This window comes from Fibroporia radiculosa (genome assembly GCF_000313525.1).
Source record: "Fibroporia radiculosa TFFH 294 genomic supercontigs, scaffold1148, whole genome shotgun sequence".
In the NCBI taxonomy this organism is placed as follows: Eukaryota; Fungi; Basidiomycota; class Agaricomycetes; order Polyporales; family Fibroporiaceae; genus Fibroporia; species Fibroporia radiculosa.
This window is the reverse complement of record NW_012133269.1, coordinates 46,000-62,163: the sequence shown is the minus strand read 5'-3', so window position 1 is coordinate 62,163 and position 16,164 is coordinate 46,000. Positions and strand designations below refer to the sequence as shown.

Here is a 16,164-nt window from a genome sequence, read left to right as displayed (position 1 = left end):
TTCAACATGGTTGAGATTCCCGGCGAACCCATTGACTTGCAAGAGTACGACGGTCTTTCTGGACGATCGCCTGTTCCCTTCCGCATCAAGCTTGTGCCACGCCATGATAACGTCGCCAAAGTCCTTGGGCTGTAGATGCCAATCGGAGTGGTGAAGTTTTATCATAATAATGTGGTAATTTGTTAGCGATGGCGAAGGACTGTCACGTAGATGTATTGTAAAGCCTCCTCGATGTTTTGTTGACTGACTGCTTTTATCAATGAGAATGTTTTGCTTACCTATACGCTAACAGTTCACGATGCGGTGTAAATAGGCCTAATCAACTTATGCTACAAAAGTTGGTATTTGATGAGATGGATCGTATTTTGTTTGGCTCCGACCTGCATTTTTGTAGTATGAGTTGGTGAGGGCTGGAAGAACGGGCTGAAGGGTTTTGAGATGATTTTTGTGGACATCGGGGAATTATTTCGCTGTATGTGCATGTATAGGTATCTGGCGAGGTTTCGCTGTCAAGCACTTCAGCAGTTTGAAATAAGCTGGAGAAAGACTGACATCCTTCATTCAAACTCACCGAAGTGTTCGGTAAGAAGACGCACTCATCGCAGAAACGTAGACCTGCTTTGTAGCTTTGCGGCTTTGTGTTTCAAAAATCCACGAGATAGACAGATATACACGAGGACCCGGAGAAAGCTTACCAAGTCATGGACCATACAATGTTGTAGAACCGGTCTTTCCCCAACGCCTACTGTGGTTTGGCCTAGTATGGATATTCTGAAAGTAGTTTTCCCAACGTGAAGCAACTAGTGCTCTTTCAGCGCAAAAGATCGATGCCGTGAAGTCATTCCCACATCTTTCGTGAGTATTGCAGTCAGCTGTATGCTCGTAGTTGATGAGCGCCTCTTTGAGTACCCTCTTCTTTTTCACCGTTACAGGTATAGCCAGAATGTTTCCTGCATAACCGTCACAATATACGACAACGAATGTATACCCTTGTACCCAACTTGCGAGTTGAACATAGTTACCTCACGCACGCCGAACAAGGAGTTGTACGATGAGACCCCGCCAGAGTGACCAATAAATCACACGGAAATTCCTATTCCACTTGGCACGAGCGAGGTACTAAGTTGGCGACGACCGCTTATGATCTCGTCCCCTGCAGAGGCCCGACGCTTTCAACAGTGCATATTACTTTTAATATCCAGGAGTAGACTGACCTCCCAATCTGAGAACACACTTCTCAGCCGTATATTTGGAAGTAACAATGAATGTTAGATGGTTTGTGAGCTGTACAACTCCCAGAGTGACCCGGTCCGATATACAGGTGTTTCACCATTCTCTTCCAACCTTTCTTCCCGCTTCCACACATGCACTTACACTAACACCACCTACCTCTGCACCAATGACCTCCATCTGCGGCCCCCATTCTCTCCTCACGGTTTTCCGGAGCTCATCCATGCGTTTCTCGTGACCAACAGTGGGTGTTGGAATGCAGGATTGGTTTACGTGAATGCGCGTGCACAAGGGTTGCGGGAGGTTCGTCGAGAGATGGGCAGACAGTTGACATAGCAAGCGATCAATGAACGAAGGTGATTCCAAGTCGGTCGTGGACAAGGTGTAAGGCCCGCCGAGCATGACGGTTAGCTTGGTGATAGGCGCCGGGACGCCATCAGGATCTGCATCCTGCTCGGGCACAGAACACGAGTCGAATACCGTGCCTAGAATGCCCATCTCATTTTGGTCTTGCGCGCCGTAGTCTGTGAACGGACGCGGGACAAGGTAGCCGAATCCAAGTGGATGCGGCGGAGGCGCTCCAGGTTGCAAGGGAAAGATGAAGCTGACAACGATCACAGTGGACGACGGGTTTGCGGTGAGATTAGGGCTCAGTTCAGAGAGACCCGAAGATGACGATGGGTTGGAAGATCGTTGCAATAGTGAATGTAATGCGTGCAATGGAAGAGCCGATACAAGATGGGAAGACTGAAGCCGACGTCCAGACGTCGTGATGACCTGCGGGGATAAAGGGTGTCCTCAGACAACGGTCAATGAAACCTTGAGCTCAACCTTACCTCGAATCCTCCGCCCAAAGATCCTTTTAACAATTGCCCCGCCTCATCATCAAGAACAATTTCTACATTGTCTCTACCTTTCAATGCTCCCTCCAGTGCGTTTGTGAGTGTCTGTATTCCATCCCTGAACGAGAACACACTCATGCTCTTCATCATGCTCTCTACATTCCCCGTGTCATATTTGTTGTTGTTTTCAGCCTTGTGGGCGAATGCCCCCCTTATCGCCCCACGAACAACACTACCCCCACCACGCGTCTCGAGTTCATACAAAGAAGGGAACGCTGCGCGCATACTCAACAAACGCGCATCCGTTGCATATATTCCATGTACAAGAGCGCTGCCGAAGGTCCGTGCGAAGTCGGAGCCAAATCGACGTGCTAAAAAAGAATCAACCGACTCGTCGAATTCGGCATCAATGCTCTTGCCGGCTGCCAGCGAGAATGGGAACTGAGCCTAATAAATTGGGAATGATCGAGTACTCACAAGGCCTGTTTGAGCCTGTCAACGCGTCCCAGAACACTGCAGGGAGGAGCACGCGCGTGAATGGTGATGTCAGGAGGCTAAATAGAGAATTTGGGATTGGGAGAAGACCATGGGTGCCAGGAAGGTGTAGGAAGCGATTGCGCGCGGCGGGTGCGGTACGCGGGACTGTGATGACCGAATTTTGAAGATTAAGCAGCTTTATCTGAGCAATGGATATAGATGAGAAGATTAGCAAAAGTTGGTGGACGTTGTATATGTAAATATGTCTCCACTGTGATGAGCCGCTTACTTGCAAAGCAAGATATAGTACTAGCTGAAACAGGCAAAACCCAGCTGTGCTCGCGCGATTAGCAAATGAAGCAATCGACGCCTGCGAAAGAACAGCATCTCCATGCCCTGCAATATTAAAGGAAACATATTCGCGGGGCGAGCAATGCACATCGCTCGCAACAATATGTCAAGGTAGATAGAGTTAAGACAATGTTGGTATGACCCCCACTCACCAATTCCAGTACAGCAAGTCCATTTGGTCTCAACGTCCTTGGACCCGCCTCAAGTAGCACTCCTACCTCCCTTGCGTCTTGATCTTCACCCAACTTAACTTTGACTCGTTCACTGTGCACCCAACCTCCTAGACGGGAAGTCTTCTCAACAAGAGTAATCTGCGAGTAGGGAAACCTCCTTGAAAGGTGAAAGGCAGAGGACAGGCCCGAAAGTCCGCCACCGAGAATGAGAATGTGCGAGGGAGATATTTGTGAAGATATTGTTGCATCCTCTGTGGGATATTGAGTATTTAGCGATCGCAGCTCCTCCCTGGAGCGAAACAAGATATTTTTAGAACCGCGATGAGCCGGCGGCCACAGTCTCCAACTGTGTATATAAAATGAGCTACGGGTGACGCACCCGAAGGACCTGGTACTGACCTGGTGAATACTTCAGACCAACGACTTGATGTCCTCACGGTCGACCTCCTGAAGGGCATCGTGAATCGTATGGATGCAGACGAGACTGGATAGTCTCTGACGGCGACCTTGCCCTTGCCACAGACCCCAGCCCATCCTGAACCAGGCGCTGCGCCCATTGCTAAAGTGCGCTGGGCTAGATTTACGGAGGGAGATATCATTCCTACCGATACCAAGCCAGATCAAGCTTGAGGCCTGAGTGGTGGCTGCCAGATCATTTGTTGGGCGACATGTATATGCGTCGGTAGAAAGGGGAAAAGTCAGGTAAAGCAACGGACAACAAGTCTTCAGTATAGCCTATTGGATCCCGTGTCTGTGTGCAGATACATATTGTAGGCAAATACATTCCTTTTCCTTTACCGACTCGCTCGCCACATCTGTCTGCCGCCAATGTTCTCGTCCTGCCGACTTTCAAGCTTCAAGCACTCCGCCATCGTTTCCGTCTCTTGAATTCCCTTGCCATTTTCGCGACGTCGCCCGTGGTCGCCGTCCCAGCCCGCTCTTGCCTCTGTGGCTACCCTGCTGGCCGGAAGCGTGATGTCCATCCACAGTCATAGTTAGTAACCACCTTGCGGCAACTTAAGATGCGTCAAACATTCAAATGGGAGAAGGAGCGTCCGCTCCGAGATTCGGGCACGAGTGCGAGCGGTAGGGCATTAGGGATGGGAGTGGTGACAGAAAAACATATAGAATGGTCTCTTGTGAGCAGAGTAGATACATCCTTCAACATTCGCGTCTGCAGGCTAAAGCGTTCGAATTAGGCACAGACGTCTGCGCACCCCTCACTGAGGCTTGTTCCACCTGTGGCTATTTTCTAGCCAATATTTTCATTGATACAAATTCACTCATTCATGGCAAAATCACCTCTGTCGTCTCCTTAACATCTGCCACGCCGAGGGAGACGTTGCAGATTGACAACAATGCGCATATTGCAAACCACAAAGGGTGAGAAGGCTTGAGGTGATCAATTGAAAGCGCGACGGATAACGTATACATATGCTGAATTATGCGTAAGCTGATACATTCTTGGCCCTCAGGCTTTAGGATTTACTCCTCTCCATCAAGCTCCTCATAGTGTCTGAACAGGCCCATGTTGAATGCCTGTCTCCGTCCGCTTTCGATGTATTCCTTGATACCCTTCTCACCCACGATGCGTTCATGCAGCTTGAAGATATTGTCGTACTGTCCACTCTCGCGGATCGCAGTCAGTCTTTTCGGGAACGCAAAGAGCAGCCCATCAACAGCCTGTAACGAATGTGGCATGTCAATGCCGGTCAATGTTTGTGAGCATTATGCGGACGACCCACATGGAATAGGACCAGGTCTGCAGTGGTCGTCTGCTTTCCGATGAGGTATGTTCTATCAAGGTTGGCTGTTGCTGGATTAGTTGAGAGGACATTCTCAAAATGTTCGAAAAATTTAGGAATGCGAGTGGCACGGAAGTCTGCCGCACGCTCAATTGCTGCGTCCTTCTGGTCCTCATAATACTTTGACACCGCTATAGGGTGGTGAACGTCGTGCGTCTGCACCAGCTAGTTGTCAAATAGCATTAGTCACCTTGACGGGAAACTTACCTCGTTGCACAAGTCCAACACAGTCAAGACCAGCTGGTTGACAGAGCTTCGCTCTTCCTCCGCCTTTTCCCTCTCTTCTTCATTTAGGTCTGTCTTTATGACATTGCTACCGATCTCTCCCGCGAGGCCGAGTATCGGCGCAATATGGTTGAGAATCGCTGAGGTCTGCGAGATCACGCGGCCTGAAGGGAGCTCAAGTACAGGCGGGGCGTAGTGAACTGGGTGCCCGATCTTCGAGACGTTCTTGATCGTCGGGAGCAGCGATTTGGCGTCGTTCATTTCTACGTATGGCTGGCCAGCATACTCAAATGCGAGGCGGATGAATTCGCCTCGTCCTGGTATGCCTGACCACTGTCATGATTGTAAGTACCTGTAAAGCTCGCGACACAAACTATGATACACACATAGTACAGAGTATAACCAGCAGTCCTAGCTTTCTTTTCTGGAGGAACCATACTGGAGACAGGACTAGTAACACGAACAGTTCGAGCGCGTTGTACACGGATGATAGGATACTGCAGCTGAAATGCAGCCGGCGGGTAAATATAGCATTATCTGCATCCCTTCTCCCTTCTTATATCAAGTCTGCTAGATGACGTCAGTGTCCTGTTGGTGCAACTGAAAGTGCATCTAACGAAGGACTTTGGACTTCTCCCCCAGCACATGGACGTACAAGGCAGTGCTATCTGAAGTTCGTGTGGCCACTCCCGCGCGGCATGCTTGTCCGGCAGCTGCGATACCCACGGTAGGATATAGGGCACTCCTCATCACTCCATACACCGAGTGGGAATGGTCTCGTACCCAGACGTGTCGAAGACACGTGGGCACGAGACCAAGTGAGAACATCTTTAGGACACGCTCTAGAACAAACCGGAAGACTTCGGGAAGACCGACCAAAGTCACATTAAACTGTCCACATGGACACAAGTTTCGTATTACTAGCTCTAGATTTTCCCTAGCAGCAGATTTTTAATCATCTCTCGAGCGGATACTCGGACGGTGTGATATAATGACCAATAGTCGAGTGTTGACGAAAACACATCCAGTAAGCCGAAAGGCATCATCAATGGAATCCATCCTATGGCATCCATGTAGGTGTCAATAGCGTGTGTCGGAACACAAGCAACAAACACGCACCTCTCGCGTACTCAAGCGCGAAGCATCCCTCATGCATCTTGTATTGCTTCACATGTCCTCGCGGCAGGTGGTGCACACTTCCAGCTGGATACCTCTCCATCTCCAGATTCGGCGGGTTAAACGCCCACTGTTCTCCAACAAGGATGTTGAAATAATCGTCGGCGGTGTGCAGACCAGTGTGTCCTTCCGTACCAATAGGCGTGCCGAAGACAATGAGATATTCGGTAATGCTTGCGTGGATGACGTACATCCCGCCCATCGCGCCCCCCGCGTTGCTGAGTACCCACTCAGACGAGTTGGGGTTTACCGCGATAATAGATGAAGGGTATGTCGCGGTGAGGTTGTTAACGATGTAGGAAATCATGAAATTGATGTCATTTGGCTCAGGTGCCGCGGCAATGGCGGCTTGAGAGAGCTGATGCAGGCTCGTAGGATCGAGGACATACCACCTATCCTATAATGCATCGAGTACCAGCGGATTGGAGACACTAGCCGTTAGAAGGATTTCGAGTTATATCAATCACAAATGGACGCACCTTGATCGTGTCTAGCCATCTACACCCCGCAATGAACAAGGCAAACCACACTGAGCGCATGATCCACTTCATAAACCATGCATACACGCCGCCTGACGGCTTTGGCGCACTCGATGTCTTTTTCGCCGCCATAAGATACGTAGTGCGTCACGTCTCTGGGAGCGGTGGCGGGAAACAGAGAACGTGTAGACCGGTGGCAATCCGCTGTTGATATATATACGGTTGATGCGCTGTTGCTAACGAAATACTGCCAACGCGATCCGCGGTGGGCCCGGCGCGTAGTTTACAAAACTCGTACGACGCGAGAACGCGACGCGTCGCAGAAATCGAACCACACCATACCGGTCCGGCTCTGATTGTTGGAAGCAATTGATCGACCCGCTCGCGAACCGATCTCGTGCGAGGCGGCCAGCCACGTTGTCGCCGAGATCACTGACGGGGCCAAGCTAGGCGCGTTCCTAGTGCTCGTCTTCCTCCCATCCTCCACCCTCCACCCTCCAGGCAGCGTCTCGATACCCTTTCCCTTGATTTTCGACAACAGTCATCTCATCTCATCTCCACTCCCCCTCTCAGCGCCAGATTATCCCGACTTTGATATACTCAAAGCCAATTCACTCAGCACGCGCACAGCATGACAACTCGCGGCCGAAAAGTAGCGAACGGCGAGCCCTCACTGGACCCATCTTCGTCCACTTCTGCTCTGAATGGTGCGAATGGCGAAACAAAGCTAGTCGTTGACGGCGTTCTTGCGACCGCGCTTGCGCCCTCCCTCGAGCACAGAGAGGAGGTCAAGGTGAACAATGCAAGCGTGACGGAGATGAAGCACGCGTGTGATGATGCTTTGAAACGAGTCAGTCCCTTTCGCTGCCTGTTCCGTCTAAACTTCTATCTCTGGGTGGTGCGGGGCGCTCTCCTGTATGTCGCGTGCGCGGAGAGCTTACCTCCTGTGTGCGGCATGTTCAGATAGCGCAGTATGGTAGTATTGAGCACTGCACTTATAGATGGAGGGCTGGCACCATCCAAACAATATTTTATCCTACCAATGTTTTGGAACTGAAGCATTGACATACCTGCGTGGGATATATCCATGGTCTCGTGCCACCTGCTCTTGTCTGGAACTGTATGTGCCTTTCCAGTGCGGGGTTCCGAAGAAGTCACATTGAGCGTTGATTTCGAGAAAGCCTTCATTTCTTTCATCGTTTGATATCTTTCTTTTGCACTCTTTTCTATCTTGACAGGGTTAGGCTGACGTGCCAATCATATTCGCAGTTTCTCTCGCGCCCCGACCTCTTCAAGCAAATTTACACGCATACGGACGTCCGACTAGCACTTGGTTGGGCCAGTGTCTTTGTCGCAGCAGGGACGGCGCTGTACGGTTATAAAATTGCCTTTGAACGAAGCAAACCTGTCGTGTGGGCAGGCCTGATACTGTGCGTCTCTCGCTAGAAGCATCTACTACATTTACTGACTTGTTACATACTACAGCTATGTTCTGTTAACAACAATTCAAACACTCTATGCGTACTTTGTCGAAGGCGACATTGTATTCGTAGGCAAACGCAAGACCTTTGACAAGCGTGTATGTAACCATGCTATTTTGCAGTATAAATTTGATGCGACCCGCCAATCTAGATTGTAACAGAACGGATAACACTCACATCCACAACTACACCATCTACTCCGTCGTCACCACCGGCATACGCGCTCGGACTGACCTATGTTCGTTCTACGTCAGGAGGAAAGTCGCTGCTTGGCCGAGGGCGCTCAAAGGGTGAGCGGGGATACAATACATTCTTCGACGAACAGGGCGTCATGGATCAAGACGGATTCGAACGTTGGGTCGGGGAGATGGTGGGGCGAGTAATGGAAAGTAAAACAGAGTAGTGATTGAGGTTTGGATCAAAACGACAGTGCTGAGAGTCGCATTCCTCTTATCTTGTACGCCCATGTGTATAAGCAAGTATGTGAGAGGTAAGTATTATATGTGGATGATAATTGACTTATTGAGTACGGTTCTGGGCAGAGGTTTTGTAGTCTCCTACTGGTATATTGATATATGACCAAAACATTTGTTCCAGTGTTCTTCAGCGACTTTTCTGATCTGTTAGGTCAGCGATTGCTCGTGCGTTGGGCCGAGGCCGCGCCTGCATGGACATTCGACCCTCAGAATCGGACTAGATTCAGGAATATAGCTGCTAATTCTACATGCAATGACTACTGTTCAGCGCAACCTGATGAACTTCCAAATGATTGATCCACTTGTCAATGTAATTTGACCTTCCGACCAACTCTCGGCGATGGGACCAAAACCAAAGTTTAATGTTTATGGACCGTAATTCGCCAGTTCCATAGGTCCTCCCACTACGGCTCCTGCCGAACCTCCTTCGTATCCTGCGTAAGGGTTCTGGCCGAACTCCCATCCTTGTCGTCTGTTCAACTCTGACCTGGGATGACTGAAGTCGAAGTATAATATGAGCCACGGGGTGTCAGCTTGTCCTCAAAAGTCGATCCGAGAGTCCCCACATACTTTAGTAGAACGGGCATTGCATCGGTGACTGCGCATGCTGTTATGATGATATACAACACCGAAAAAACTTGGACGATCATGTTGAAGGCGAGTGGATGGAGAACACGTCAAGGACAGCAAAGTGCAAATTCGGACTATGAAGTCGTCAACGTTTCAATCAGTGTTCCTCACATTCAAAAGCAATTATATACTCACATGTTAGGATTGGATGAGTGGTTGTGAAAATGAGATGGGTGACCAGCACGCAGAATCTCGCATCGCAGACGGACGTGTTTTATGGCCATGGGGGCCACCCGACACGTTTGGCAAGTGTGGGATAGCCATTATCACGAATAGGCTATTGTTCCGTGAGAGCTGTCAAGTAGTCTGTAAATATGCAACATTACATCAGGGCAGTGAATGGTCGAAAAATGGACACCAGCCCCAGTGATGGTTGGGATCTGGAATATAACAAATATGCAAAATGGTTCATCAATAGATTCCTGTGTACGCACCACTATGCAATTGGTCTGCAGTCTGTCTAGCAGCAATACGTCATAATCCGAATGTCAAATTGAAATTCAAAGGCTCATCGTAGGTGGATCTTAAAGTTGGCCTGCTCGCACGGAGCACCATTCTACCAGCACTGTACATACATTCATGGCAGCGGTGATAGATACAGGACACCTGTGGCTCCGCGCAGCTAGGGTAAGCCAGTGAACCAACGCACGCGCAGAATTTTGCTCATCATATGATATGTACGTACTACACGGCTTGTGATACCTGATGAAAGGTTACATGAGCGTCCATACCAACAATCAGTATCTCCCCGCCCAATTCCCCGTTTCGATTGTGATAGACTCCACTAGTGTCTATATTGACAGCATGTCGCACGCCTCTGAAAATGGAAATATCTGCACGCCTGATTAATGTTCCAGAACCCGCAATGTAGAAGTACTGCGAAACATCTTGGAAAATGGTATCACCGGCTGTATAGGGCGCAAAACGTCATGTTGCATGAAGACGAGTGAGTTAATGCTCCGAGTATTTCAGTAGTATCTTAGATCATAGTATGGGTGGGCCAGAGAAGGTCCGAGGCGATACATCAGTGCCAGTGGTACATCTCGAGTACGAGCCGTAATGAGAGCATATAATGTATCATCTGGTTGCGCATATGATGTATTATTCTGACAGGAACGCCTGATGAACAAGGTGTCAGTATGCTGTACATTGGTTTTTTCATATATAGCTTTTTTCATTAGGTTGTCAAATTGAGACTCTTTGGTCTTGACCTAGATATTCACAAACGAAAAGGCGCAGAAATATTGGTGGCAATGGAAACGTCTCAAAAAAGCCAGCCTCATCCTCAGCCGAATAGGACGAATGTATTTGAAATTACGACCACTGAAAAACACATTTTCAGTGGCGTTTTCCACTCAGATGTGCTACGTCTGGAAAAACTCCTCCTGAACCTCCCCTGAGATCTCCAAAGGGGTTGTCCTGGGGCCAATCCCACCTTCTAATTAGTTGTTTGTTCAACTCCGCCCTAGTATGACTGAAGAGTCAAAGTACAATATCAGTCATAGAGTGTCAGCTCATCCTTAAACGTCCTCAAGGAAGCCCCTACGTACGTTGGTAGAACGGGCATTGCATTTACGACCACGTGAGCTGTTATGATGATATACAACGCTAGAAAGATTTTGACGAGCATGTTGAAGGCGACTGAATAAAGCGCGTCTGGGACAGCAAGGTGCAAGTTGGAACTAGAAAGTCGTCAACGTTTCAGTCAATCCTCGTACCCTGCTTCAAAGGCAATTCTGTACTCACATATTAGGATTGAATGAGTGGTTGTGATTGGTGACCGGCACGCAGGATCTAGCATCGCAAATGGCCATGCTTTATACGCAGGCAGTGGCTGTGGGGGTCGCCTGAATCATTTAGGACAATCATTACTGCGGACAGGCTATTGTTCGGTGAGAGCTGTTAATAGCTTATACAAATCTTATATCAGGACGGTGAATGATTGAAGGATGACAATACCAGCTCCTACTTCCAGTGATTGTTGAGACTTGAAACATAGTAACAAATATGTAAAGCAGCTCATCAAGAGATCCCTGGGCGAGTTCCTGTGTGCGTACCATGCTTCTGGGGCTCTAAGTCGCAGACTTACTCTACAATACGGCCAGTGGTATATCTATACAATCAATCTGCAATCTGTCAAGCAACATTACGTCATAGCCCGAATGTCAAAATGAAATTCAAAGGCTTACTGCGGGCGGATCTCATTCCACCAGCACTGAATATTCATGGTGGCGATGATAGATACAGTGTGCCTAGTGTAACTATGATTTCCGAAGCCGAGTATCCACGAATTCCATATTCTGCGTTTAGCCTGGGAAAAGATTGCACTGGGCGTGGAGTTGAGGCGGTGTTCACGGATATTCTATACGCTCAGAATTAGTACTCCATACAAAATGCTAGCTCATTTTCTCACTCACACCGTAGATGCATCATCGATTATGTTGCAGATGCCCATGGCGACGTAAAAGATGAACACGAGTTGGGGGAGCGTTATTTGATGAGTTGTCTGCTGGAAATGGAGGAAATTCATAGGAAGAAGGGCTGTACATCGAGCGAATCATAAAAAAAAGAAGCACTCACTGATAGTAACCAATGTAATCGTTGGCAAAGAGGGGGAGAAGATCGGAATAGCGAATATTGTATCGTCAAAGCATCGACGGACGCGATTTAATGTATCCTTTCGCAACAACCTGTGAGGGGTTTCCAGCGTTGTGCAATATATCTAAGTACTGACAGCTCTGCTCCTAGCATCAGACACCTATTTGTTAACTTTTGGAAGAACTAGGCGAGGAAAGATCTATCCTGCTTGATACAATCTCAGGCAGTCAGAAGAATTTCACCGCGGGTTCTTTGTAACAGCGTATCATTAACATTTGAACATAGCTAGATCCGCGCCTAAGCCGTATCATGGACCGCGGCAAGGAAATCAATTCACAATGCGAGCGCGTTGATAATTTCATTCGACGCTTGTCGTGATTGTTGCTCAGCGCTGCGAGTACACCACCGTCCTGCATATGACTAGATTGCCACAGCTTCCCCGTAAAACAGGGGAGAATGCAGGTGGCGGGAGATTGGCTAAGACGAAAGATGGGCCAAAGGTTTAGACCCGCACCAAGTACTGCATTGAATGCTCCCAATTGAACGTGACCCGGTGATAGTTCACGTCGGAGTGCTGGGGCTTCTGCTTCCTGAATGCCGGCTTGATGCTTTTGTTTGGATAGACCGCCCGCCTTGGATTGAAGCGACTCAAAGAGCGAATGGCCACGCCTTTCACGATCTTGTGCTTACTTCCGGATATCTATGATTCTAAAATGTGTGGAGGCTAGAAGGTGATTTCGAGTGGTGGAATGCCCGATGGCGTAGTGCACAAACATCCAAAGATAAAGCTTGAAAATGGATACTAACTGCGCCATCTTCCACGTCCAAAACCGCCTGTTTCCTGCGTATAAGCTCGCCTGAAACATAAGATATTTAGTACAGAAAACGGCGATCGGTTGAGTAGATGAATACAACACAAGTTAAGATATAAGTTTTAGTTGCCCGCCAGTAAAGAATTTAGAAAAAATTTAAACTCTACGGAGAAGGGGAGTCAACTATGCGGAGCTCACATCTCCCCCTCGTTCACTTCCCAAGGCATCTGAAGCGTACCGATTGCGTACTCCCCAATGTTTAATATTGAAAGAGGTGTCTCTTCCAGCGGCGAGTCGATATAAGTCACGCTCGCGCGCTCTTTCCCCGTACTAACCCTCTTCTGCGCATCTTGCTCCAGCCCTCCGGCATAGGATAGTCGTGGTAGATTTATGGCAGCGTCCTCTAGCCTCGAATCCATGGACAAGGGCCGCTTCGCATACGGGCGATCCGGCGAGGGCATGGCCACCAACACTGTGACTTGCAGCGCACGCACGGGTGGCGGCGGAGGTGGCATTTCGATGAGTCCGTGCGCATAAGAGTAAGCCTCGAGGGAGTTTATGCCCGGGTGCGCTCGCGCGCGTCTCATTGCACGGACTGCGACGAGAAGGGAAAAGAAGGGTATGTAGTCTATTATGCGCTGACGAAGCGGGAGGCGCGGACGTCGAGGGAGAGCAGGCGCTGTGTCCCCCCATTCCTCCTGGCGGATATATGTGACGGAAAGCGGCTTGAGGGAGATGGAGGTAGATAAGTGATCGTAGGACGGTCAGCGCTACGGTCAGCGCTCCGAGATGCGCACAAAAGAGTACTCACGAGCAGATCGCGCCAGGTCTTTGTCCTTTCTCGCGATAACGCACGCGGACTCACATCCCATAATGCGGGGATTGGGGGTTGTGCGCGGCCACCATTTGCTTGGAGTCGTCCGAGGTTGCGCCGGAGCTCGATGGACAGGCGGCGTGAACCGAAACCACAACCGAGAAAGAAGACGAAGATGGCGACTAGGGCGATGAGGAAACTGAACGGAAGGGTGGGATTTGGGCTGGATGAGGTGCTTGTTGATGTCGCGGAGGGCGAGCCGAGACTCGTGGTCGTGGATGCGGCTGGGACAGTCGAAGAGGCCATAGTTCGTCGCTGGGTCGTCAAAATAAGCGTTCGTGCACTTTCAAGGGCTCAGATGAGCCCATCAGAGACGGGGAGGACGAGAGACGGTGATGGCGAGAGACAAGATAGTCATGGGTAAGGCAGGCCACTGGCATGGCACCTGGAGAACCTGCTCGGCCTGTCAGAGAACATCGTGACCGCATCTTGTGTGGGCTATATATATCCCCAGAACAACTTGGACGGAGGCTGCCTGCTCTCGCTTAATTTATTTACTGACTCCTTGACATTGTTTCCTGCGAAGATGGTCCAAGCTGAAAGATTGTGACCAGAATAAGTGCGAATGAGGAAGACATACTGAGACAGGCTGAAACAGCCGCACGAACGCCCTGTCCTCGGATCACCTTCCCGATCATCGATCAAAATTGAGGTCACCGACTTGGCTCGACCGCGTGCGTGCGAGGTGCAAACAGATTGCAAATTTACTTACGGTGAGTTTATGAGTTTCGACGGCGCTGCAATTAATCCGGCACAACATAACTTCAGGACCATATATGTCGACAATCAAATGGATTGAATACAGAAGTCCTGAGCAGACAGAGCAGCATATGTATTTGAACATGTTCTAGCATAGTGTATACAGTGAACGGAGTGAGCCGGTTCAAAGACAAGAACATAAAGGCTAGCATGAACGCAACTCGAGTCCAGCTATGAACCCGGCATTACGCCAGGAACCCAATTTCAATATCCCCGTGGAAATAAATTATTTAACGCCCGGCCTACCAACTTTCCGGACCAATCAACACCATGCGTGGAAGTTTGCCTGCAAAACGGTGCGAGCGCGGGTTTGCCCAGTACATCTTGAGCTTGCGCGCAGCATGACAATCTGGTCCGGACGCATTACACATCGACTTATATGCTATTCCAACCCACGCCTTCGCGTTGCCGAAGTCAGAAACCTGCGCCACATCACCGGGGAGAAGATTTATCATTGATCATGATTGAGTCTGAAAATGAGTAGAAGCGACAAACCAGAACACAGAGCTGGAATGCGTCAAAGCAGAATAATGCTTCATAATGTTGAAGGCCTTCGTCTGTCAAGAGCTGCAGGGCCAGTTGAACCTGATGATCATTGAATATTCAGGCAATTCTACGACACTGTTGAGCCAGCCACTTGCCTTCTGTATACCAATTTCTGGCTCGTTCGTGCAAGTGCACATCTCGTTGTACAACCTCCGTATCGCCGCGCGCCGATAATCGCTTTCCTCCAACGCAGTTCCCTGCAATGTGCACACTGAACACGCACATTCGAACCCAAAGTGGCTCCACAGCTCTGCCCGTCGCTCATCTCGTGTCTCGAGCACATCCAGATAGCTGATACACAGCTCTTCTCCGGGCCCAATGTGTCGCAACGCATAGAACTTCAATACCTGCTCTTCTGAATCCCATACCCGTGAAACATTTGGTGTGCACGAGTGATTGAGCCGTGCTGCAGCAAAAAATAGACCAAGCCTCTCCTCGGCGCAATTGGCCTTCATAATCGGACACGGGACAGCATTTGTCCTGAAGATTCCCAGTCCAGGTAACACCTTCCGGCCACTCTTGTACTTGTTGCTGAGAGAGAAGAACTCGCGCTGCTCATCGCGAGTGTGAAGCGCGAGCTCACCAAGGATGGTCGAGTTTGTGCATGCCGAAGGCTGTGTAAACAGCGGCCGCTCAGTAAAGAACGGGGCGCCCGTGGCGATGAGGCGTGCAGCAACGAGTCCCATGCCTTTTTCCGGGATTTCGGAGACGAGGAAGGGGACATTTCTTAGCGAATCGCTCACTTGGTCTGTGTATCGTATGTCGCTCAGTTTCAGCACTCGGCGAAAGAGTTCAATGCACGTACCCTCATCTAATATGGGCGAAGTCGGCCTCCTAATTGGTAGATCTCGGGAGTATCCACGGACCATGTACCTTAAAGATCCATCGTCTGTGACTAGCCATGTTAGTGACCTATGTGAAAGTGGTGTCGAAAGATTACATACCGTCACCCATGGTGTAAGATGGTGAGCGGACGGGGCGAAACTGTGTCTGCCTCGAGGAGAAGAGCGTCCGTCTCAGTCAAGTCAAGAAGGCATCGCAGGAACGGAACTCTTTCGCGTGCGCGACAAGCCTTCTGGCGCCGTATTGTTCGCGCAGAACCCAATCTGAATATGACTTTGTCCAAATTGGAGGGCCCTGAGAGACGATTTTAACAAGTATGAATGACAGATTTCTTCGTGACAGACACGCGCGATAGCCCTGCGGGCCCTTGCCGCTCACAATTTGAAG

The 16,164-nt window shown here is 49.6% G+C and overlaps 6 protein-coding genes across 6 annotated transcripts; 1 reads left to right on the top strand and 5 right to left on the bottom strand.

Moving 5' to 3' along the window:
* Positions 1-1,326: 1,326 nt before the first annotated feature.
* FIBRA_02272 (uncharacterized protein) lies at positions 1,327-3,630 on the bottom strand (the record flags this gene model as incomplete). Its single annotated transcript, XM_012324136.1, has 5 exons — positions 1,327-2,007; positions 2,067-2,494; positions 2,550-2,751; positions 3,053-3,419; positions 3,473-3,630. The coding sequence occupies 5 exons, from the start codon at positions 3,628-3,630 to the stop codon at positions 1,327-1,329; spliced, it is 1,836 nt and encodes a 611-aa protein (XP_012179526.1).
* Positions 3,631-4,558: 928 nt separating this feature from the next.
* On the bottom strand, positions 4,559-5,540 carry FIBRA_02271 (uncharacterized protein; the record flags this gene model as incomplete). Its single annotated transcript, XM_012324135.1, has 4 exons — positions 4,559-4,756; positions 4,819-5,034; positions 5,086-5,436; positions 5,490-5,540. 4 exons carry the CDS (start codon positions 5,538-5,540, stop codon positions 4,559-4,561), a joined length of 816 nt encoding a protein of 271 aa, XP_012179525.1.
* A 489-nt stretch (positions 5,541-6,029) lies between these two features.
* Positions 6,030-6,890, bottom strand: FIBRA_02270 (uncharacterized protein; the record flags this gene model as incomplete). The annotated part of the gene is made up of 3 exons (XM_012324134.1): positions 6,030-6,163; positions 6,223-6,676; positions 6,759-6,890. 3 exons carry the CDS (start codon positions 6,888-6,890, stop codon positions 6,030-6,032), a joined length of 720 nt encoding a protein of 239 aa, XP_012179524.1.
* A 499-nt stretch (positions 6,891-7,389) lies between these two features.
* On the top strand, positions 7,390-8,642 carry FIBRA_02269 (uncharacterized protein; the record flags this gene model as incomplete). The annotated part of the gene is made up of 5 exons (XM_012324133.1): positions 7,390-7,551; positions 7,614-7,673; positions 8,028-8,188; positions 8,244-8,337; positions 8,391-8,642. 5 exons carry the CDS (start codon positions 7,390-7,392, stop codon positions 8,640-8,642), a joined length of 729 nt encoding a protein of 242 aa, XP_012179523.1.
* Positions 8,643-12,949: 4,307 nt separating this feature from the next.
* FIBRA_02268 (uncharacterized protein) lies at positions 12,950-13,875 on the bottom strand (the record flags this gene model as incomplete). Its single annotated transcript, XM_012324132.1, has 2 exons — positions 12,950-13,480; positions 13,621-13,875. 2 exons carry the CDS (start codon positions 13,873-13,875, stop codon positions 12,950-12,952), a joined length of 786 nt encoding a protein of 261 aa, XP_012179522.1.
* Positions 13,876-14,948: 1,073 nt separating this feature from the next.
* Positions 14,949-15,888, bottom strand: FIBRA_02267 (uncharacterized protein; the record flags this gene model as incomplete). The annotated part of the gene is made up of 3 exons (XM_012324131.1): positions 14,949-15,682; positions 15,740-15,823; positions 15,879-15,888. 3 exons carry the CDS (start codon positions 15,886-15,888, stop codon positions 14,949-14,951), a joined length of 828 nt encoding a protein of 275 aa, XP_012179521.1.
* Between the last annotated feature and the right edge of the window lie 276 nt (positions 15,889-16,164).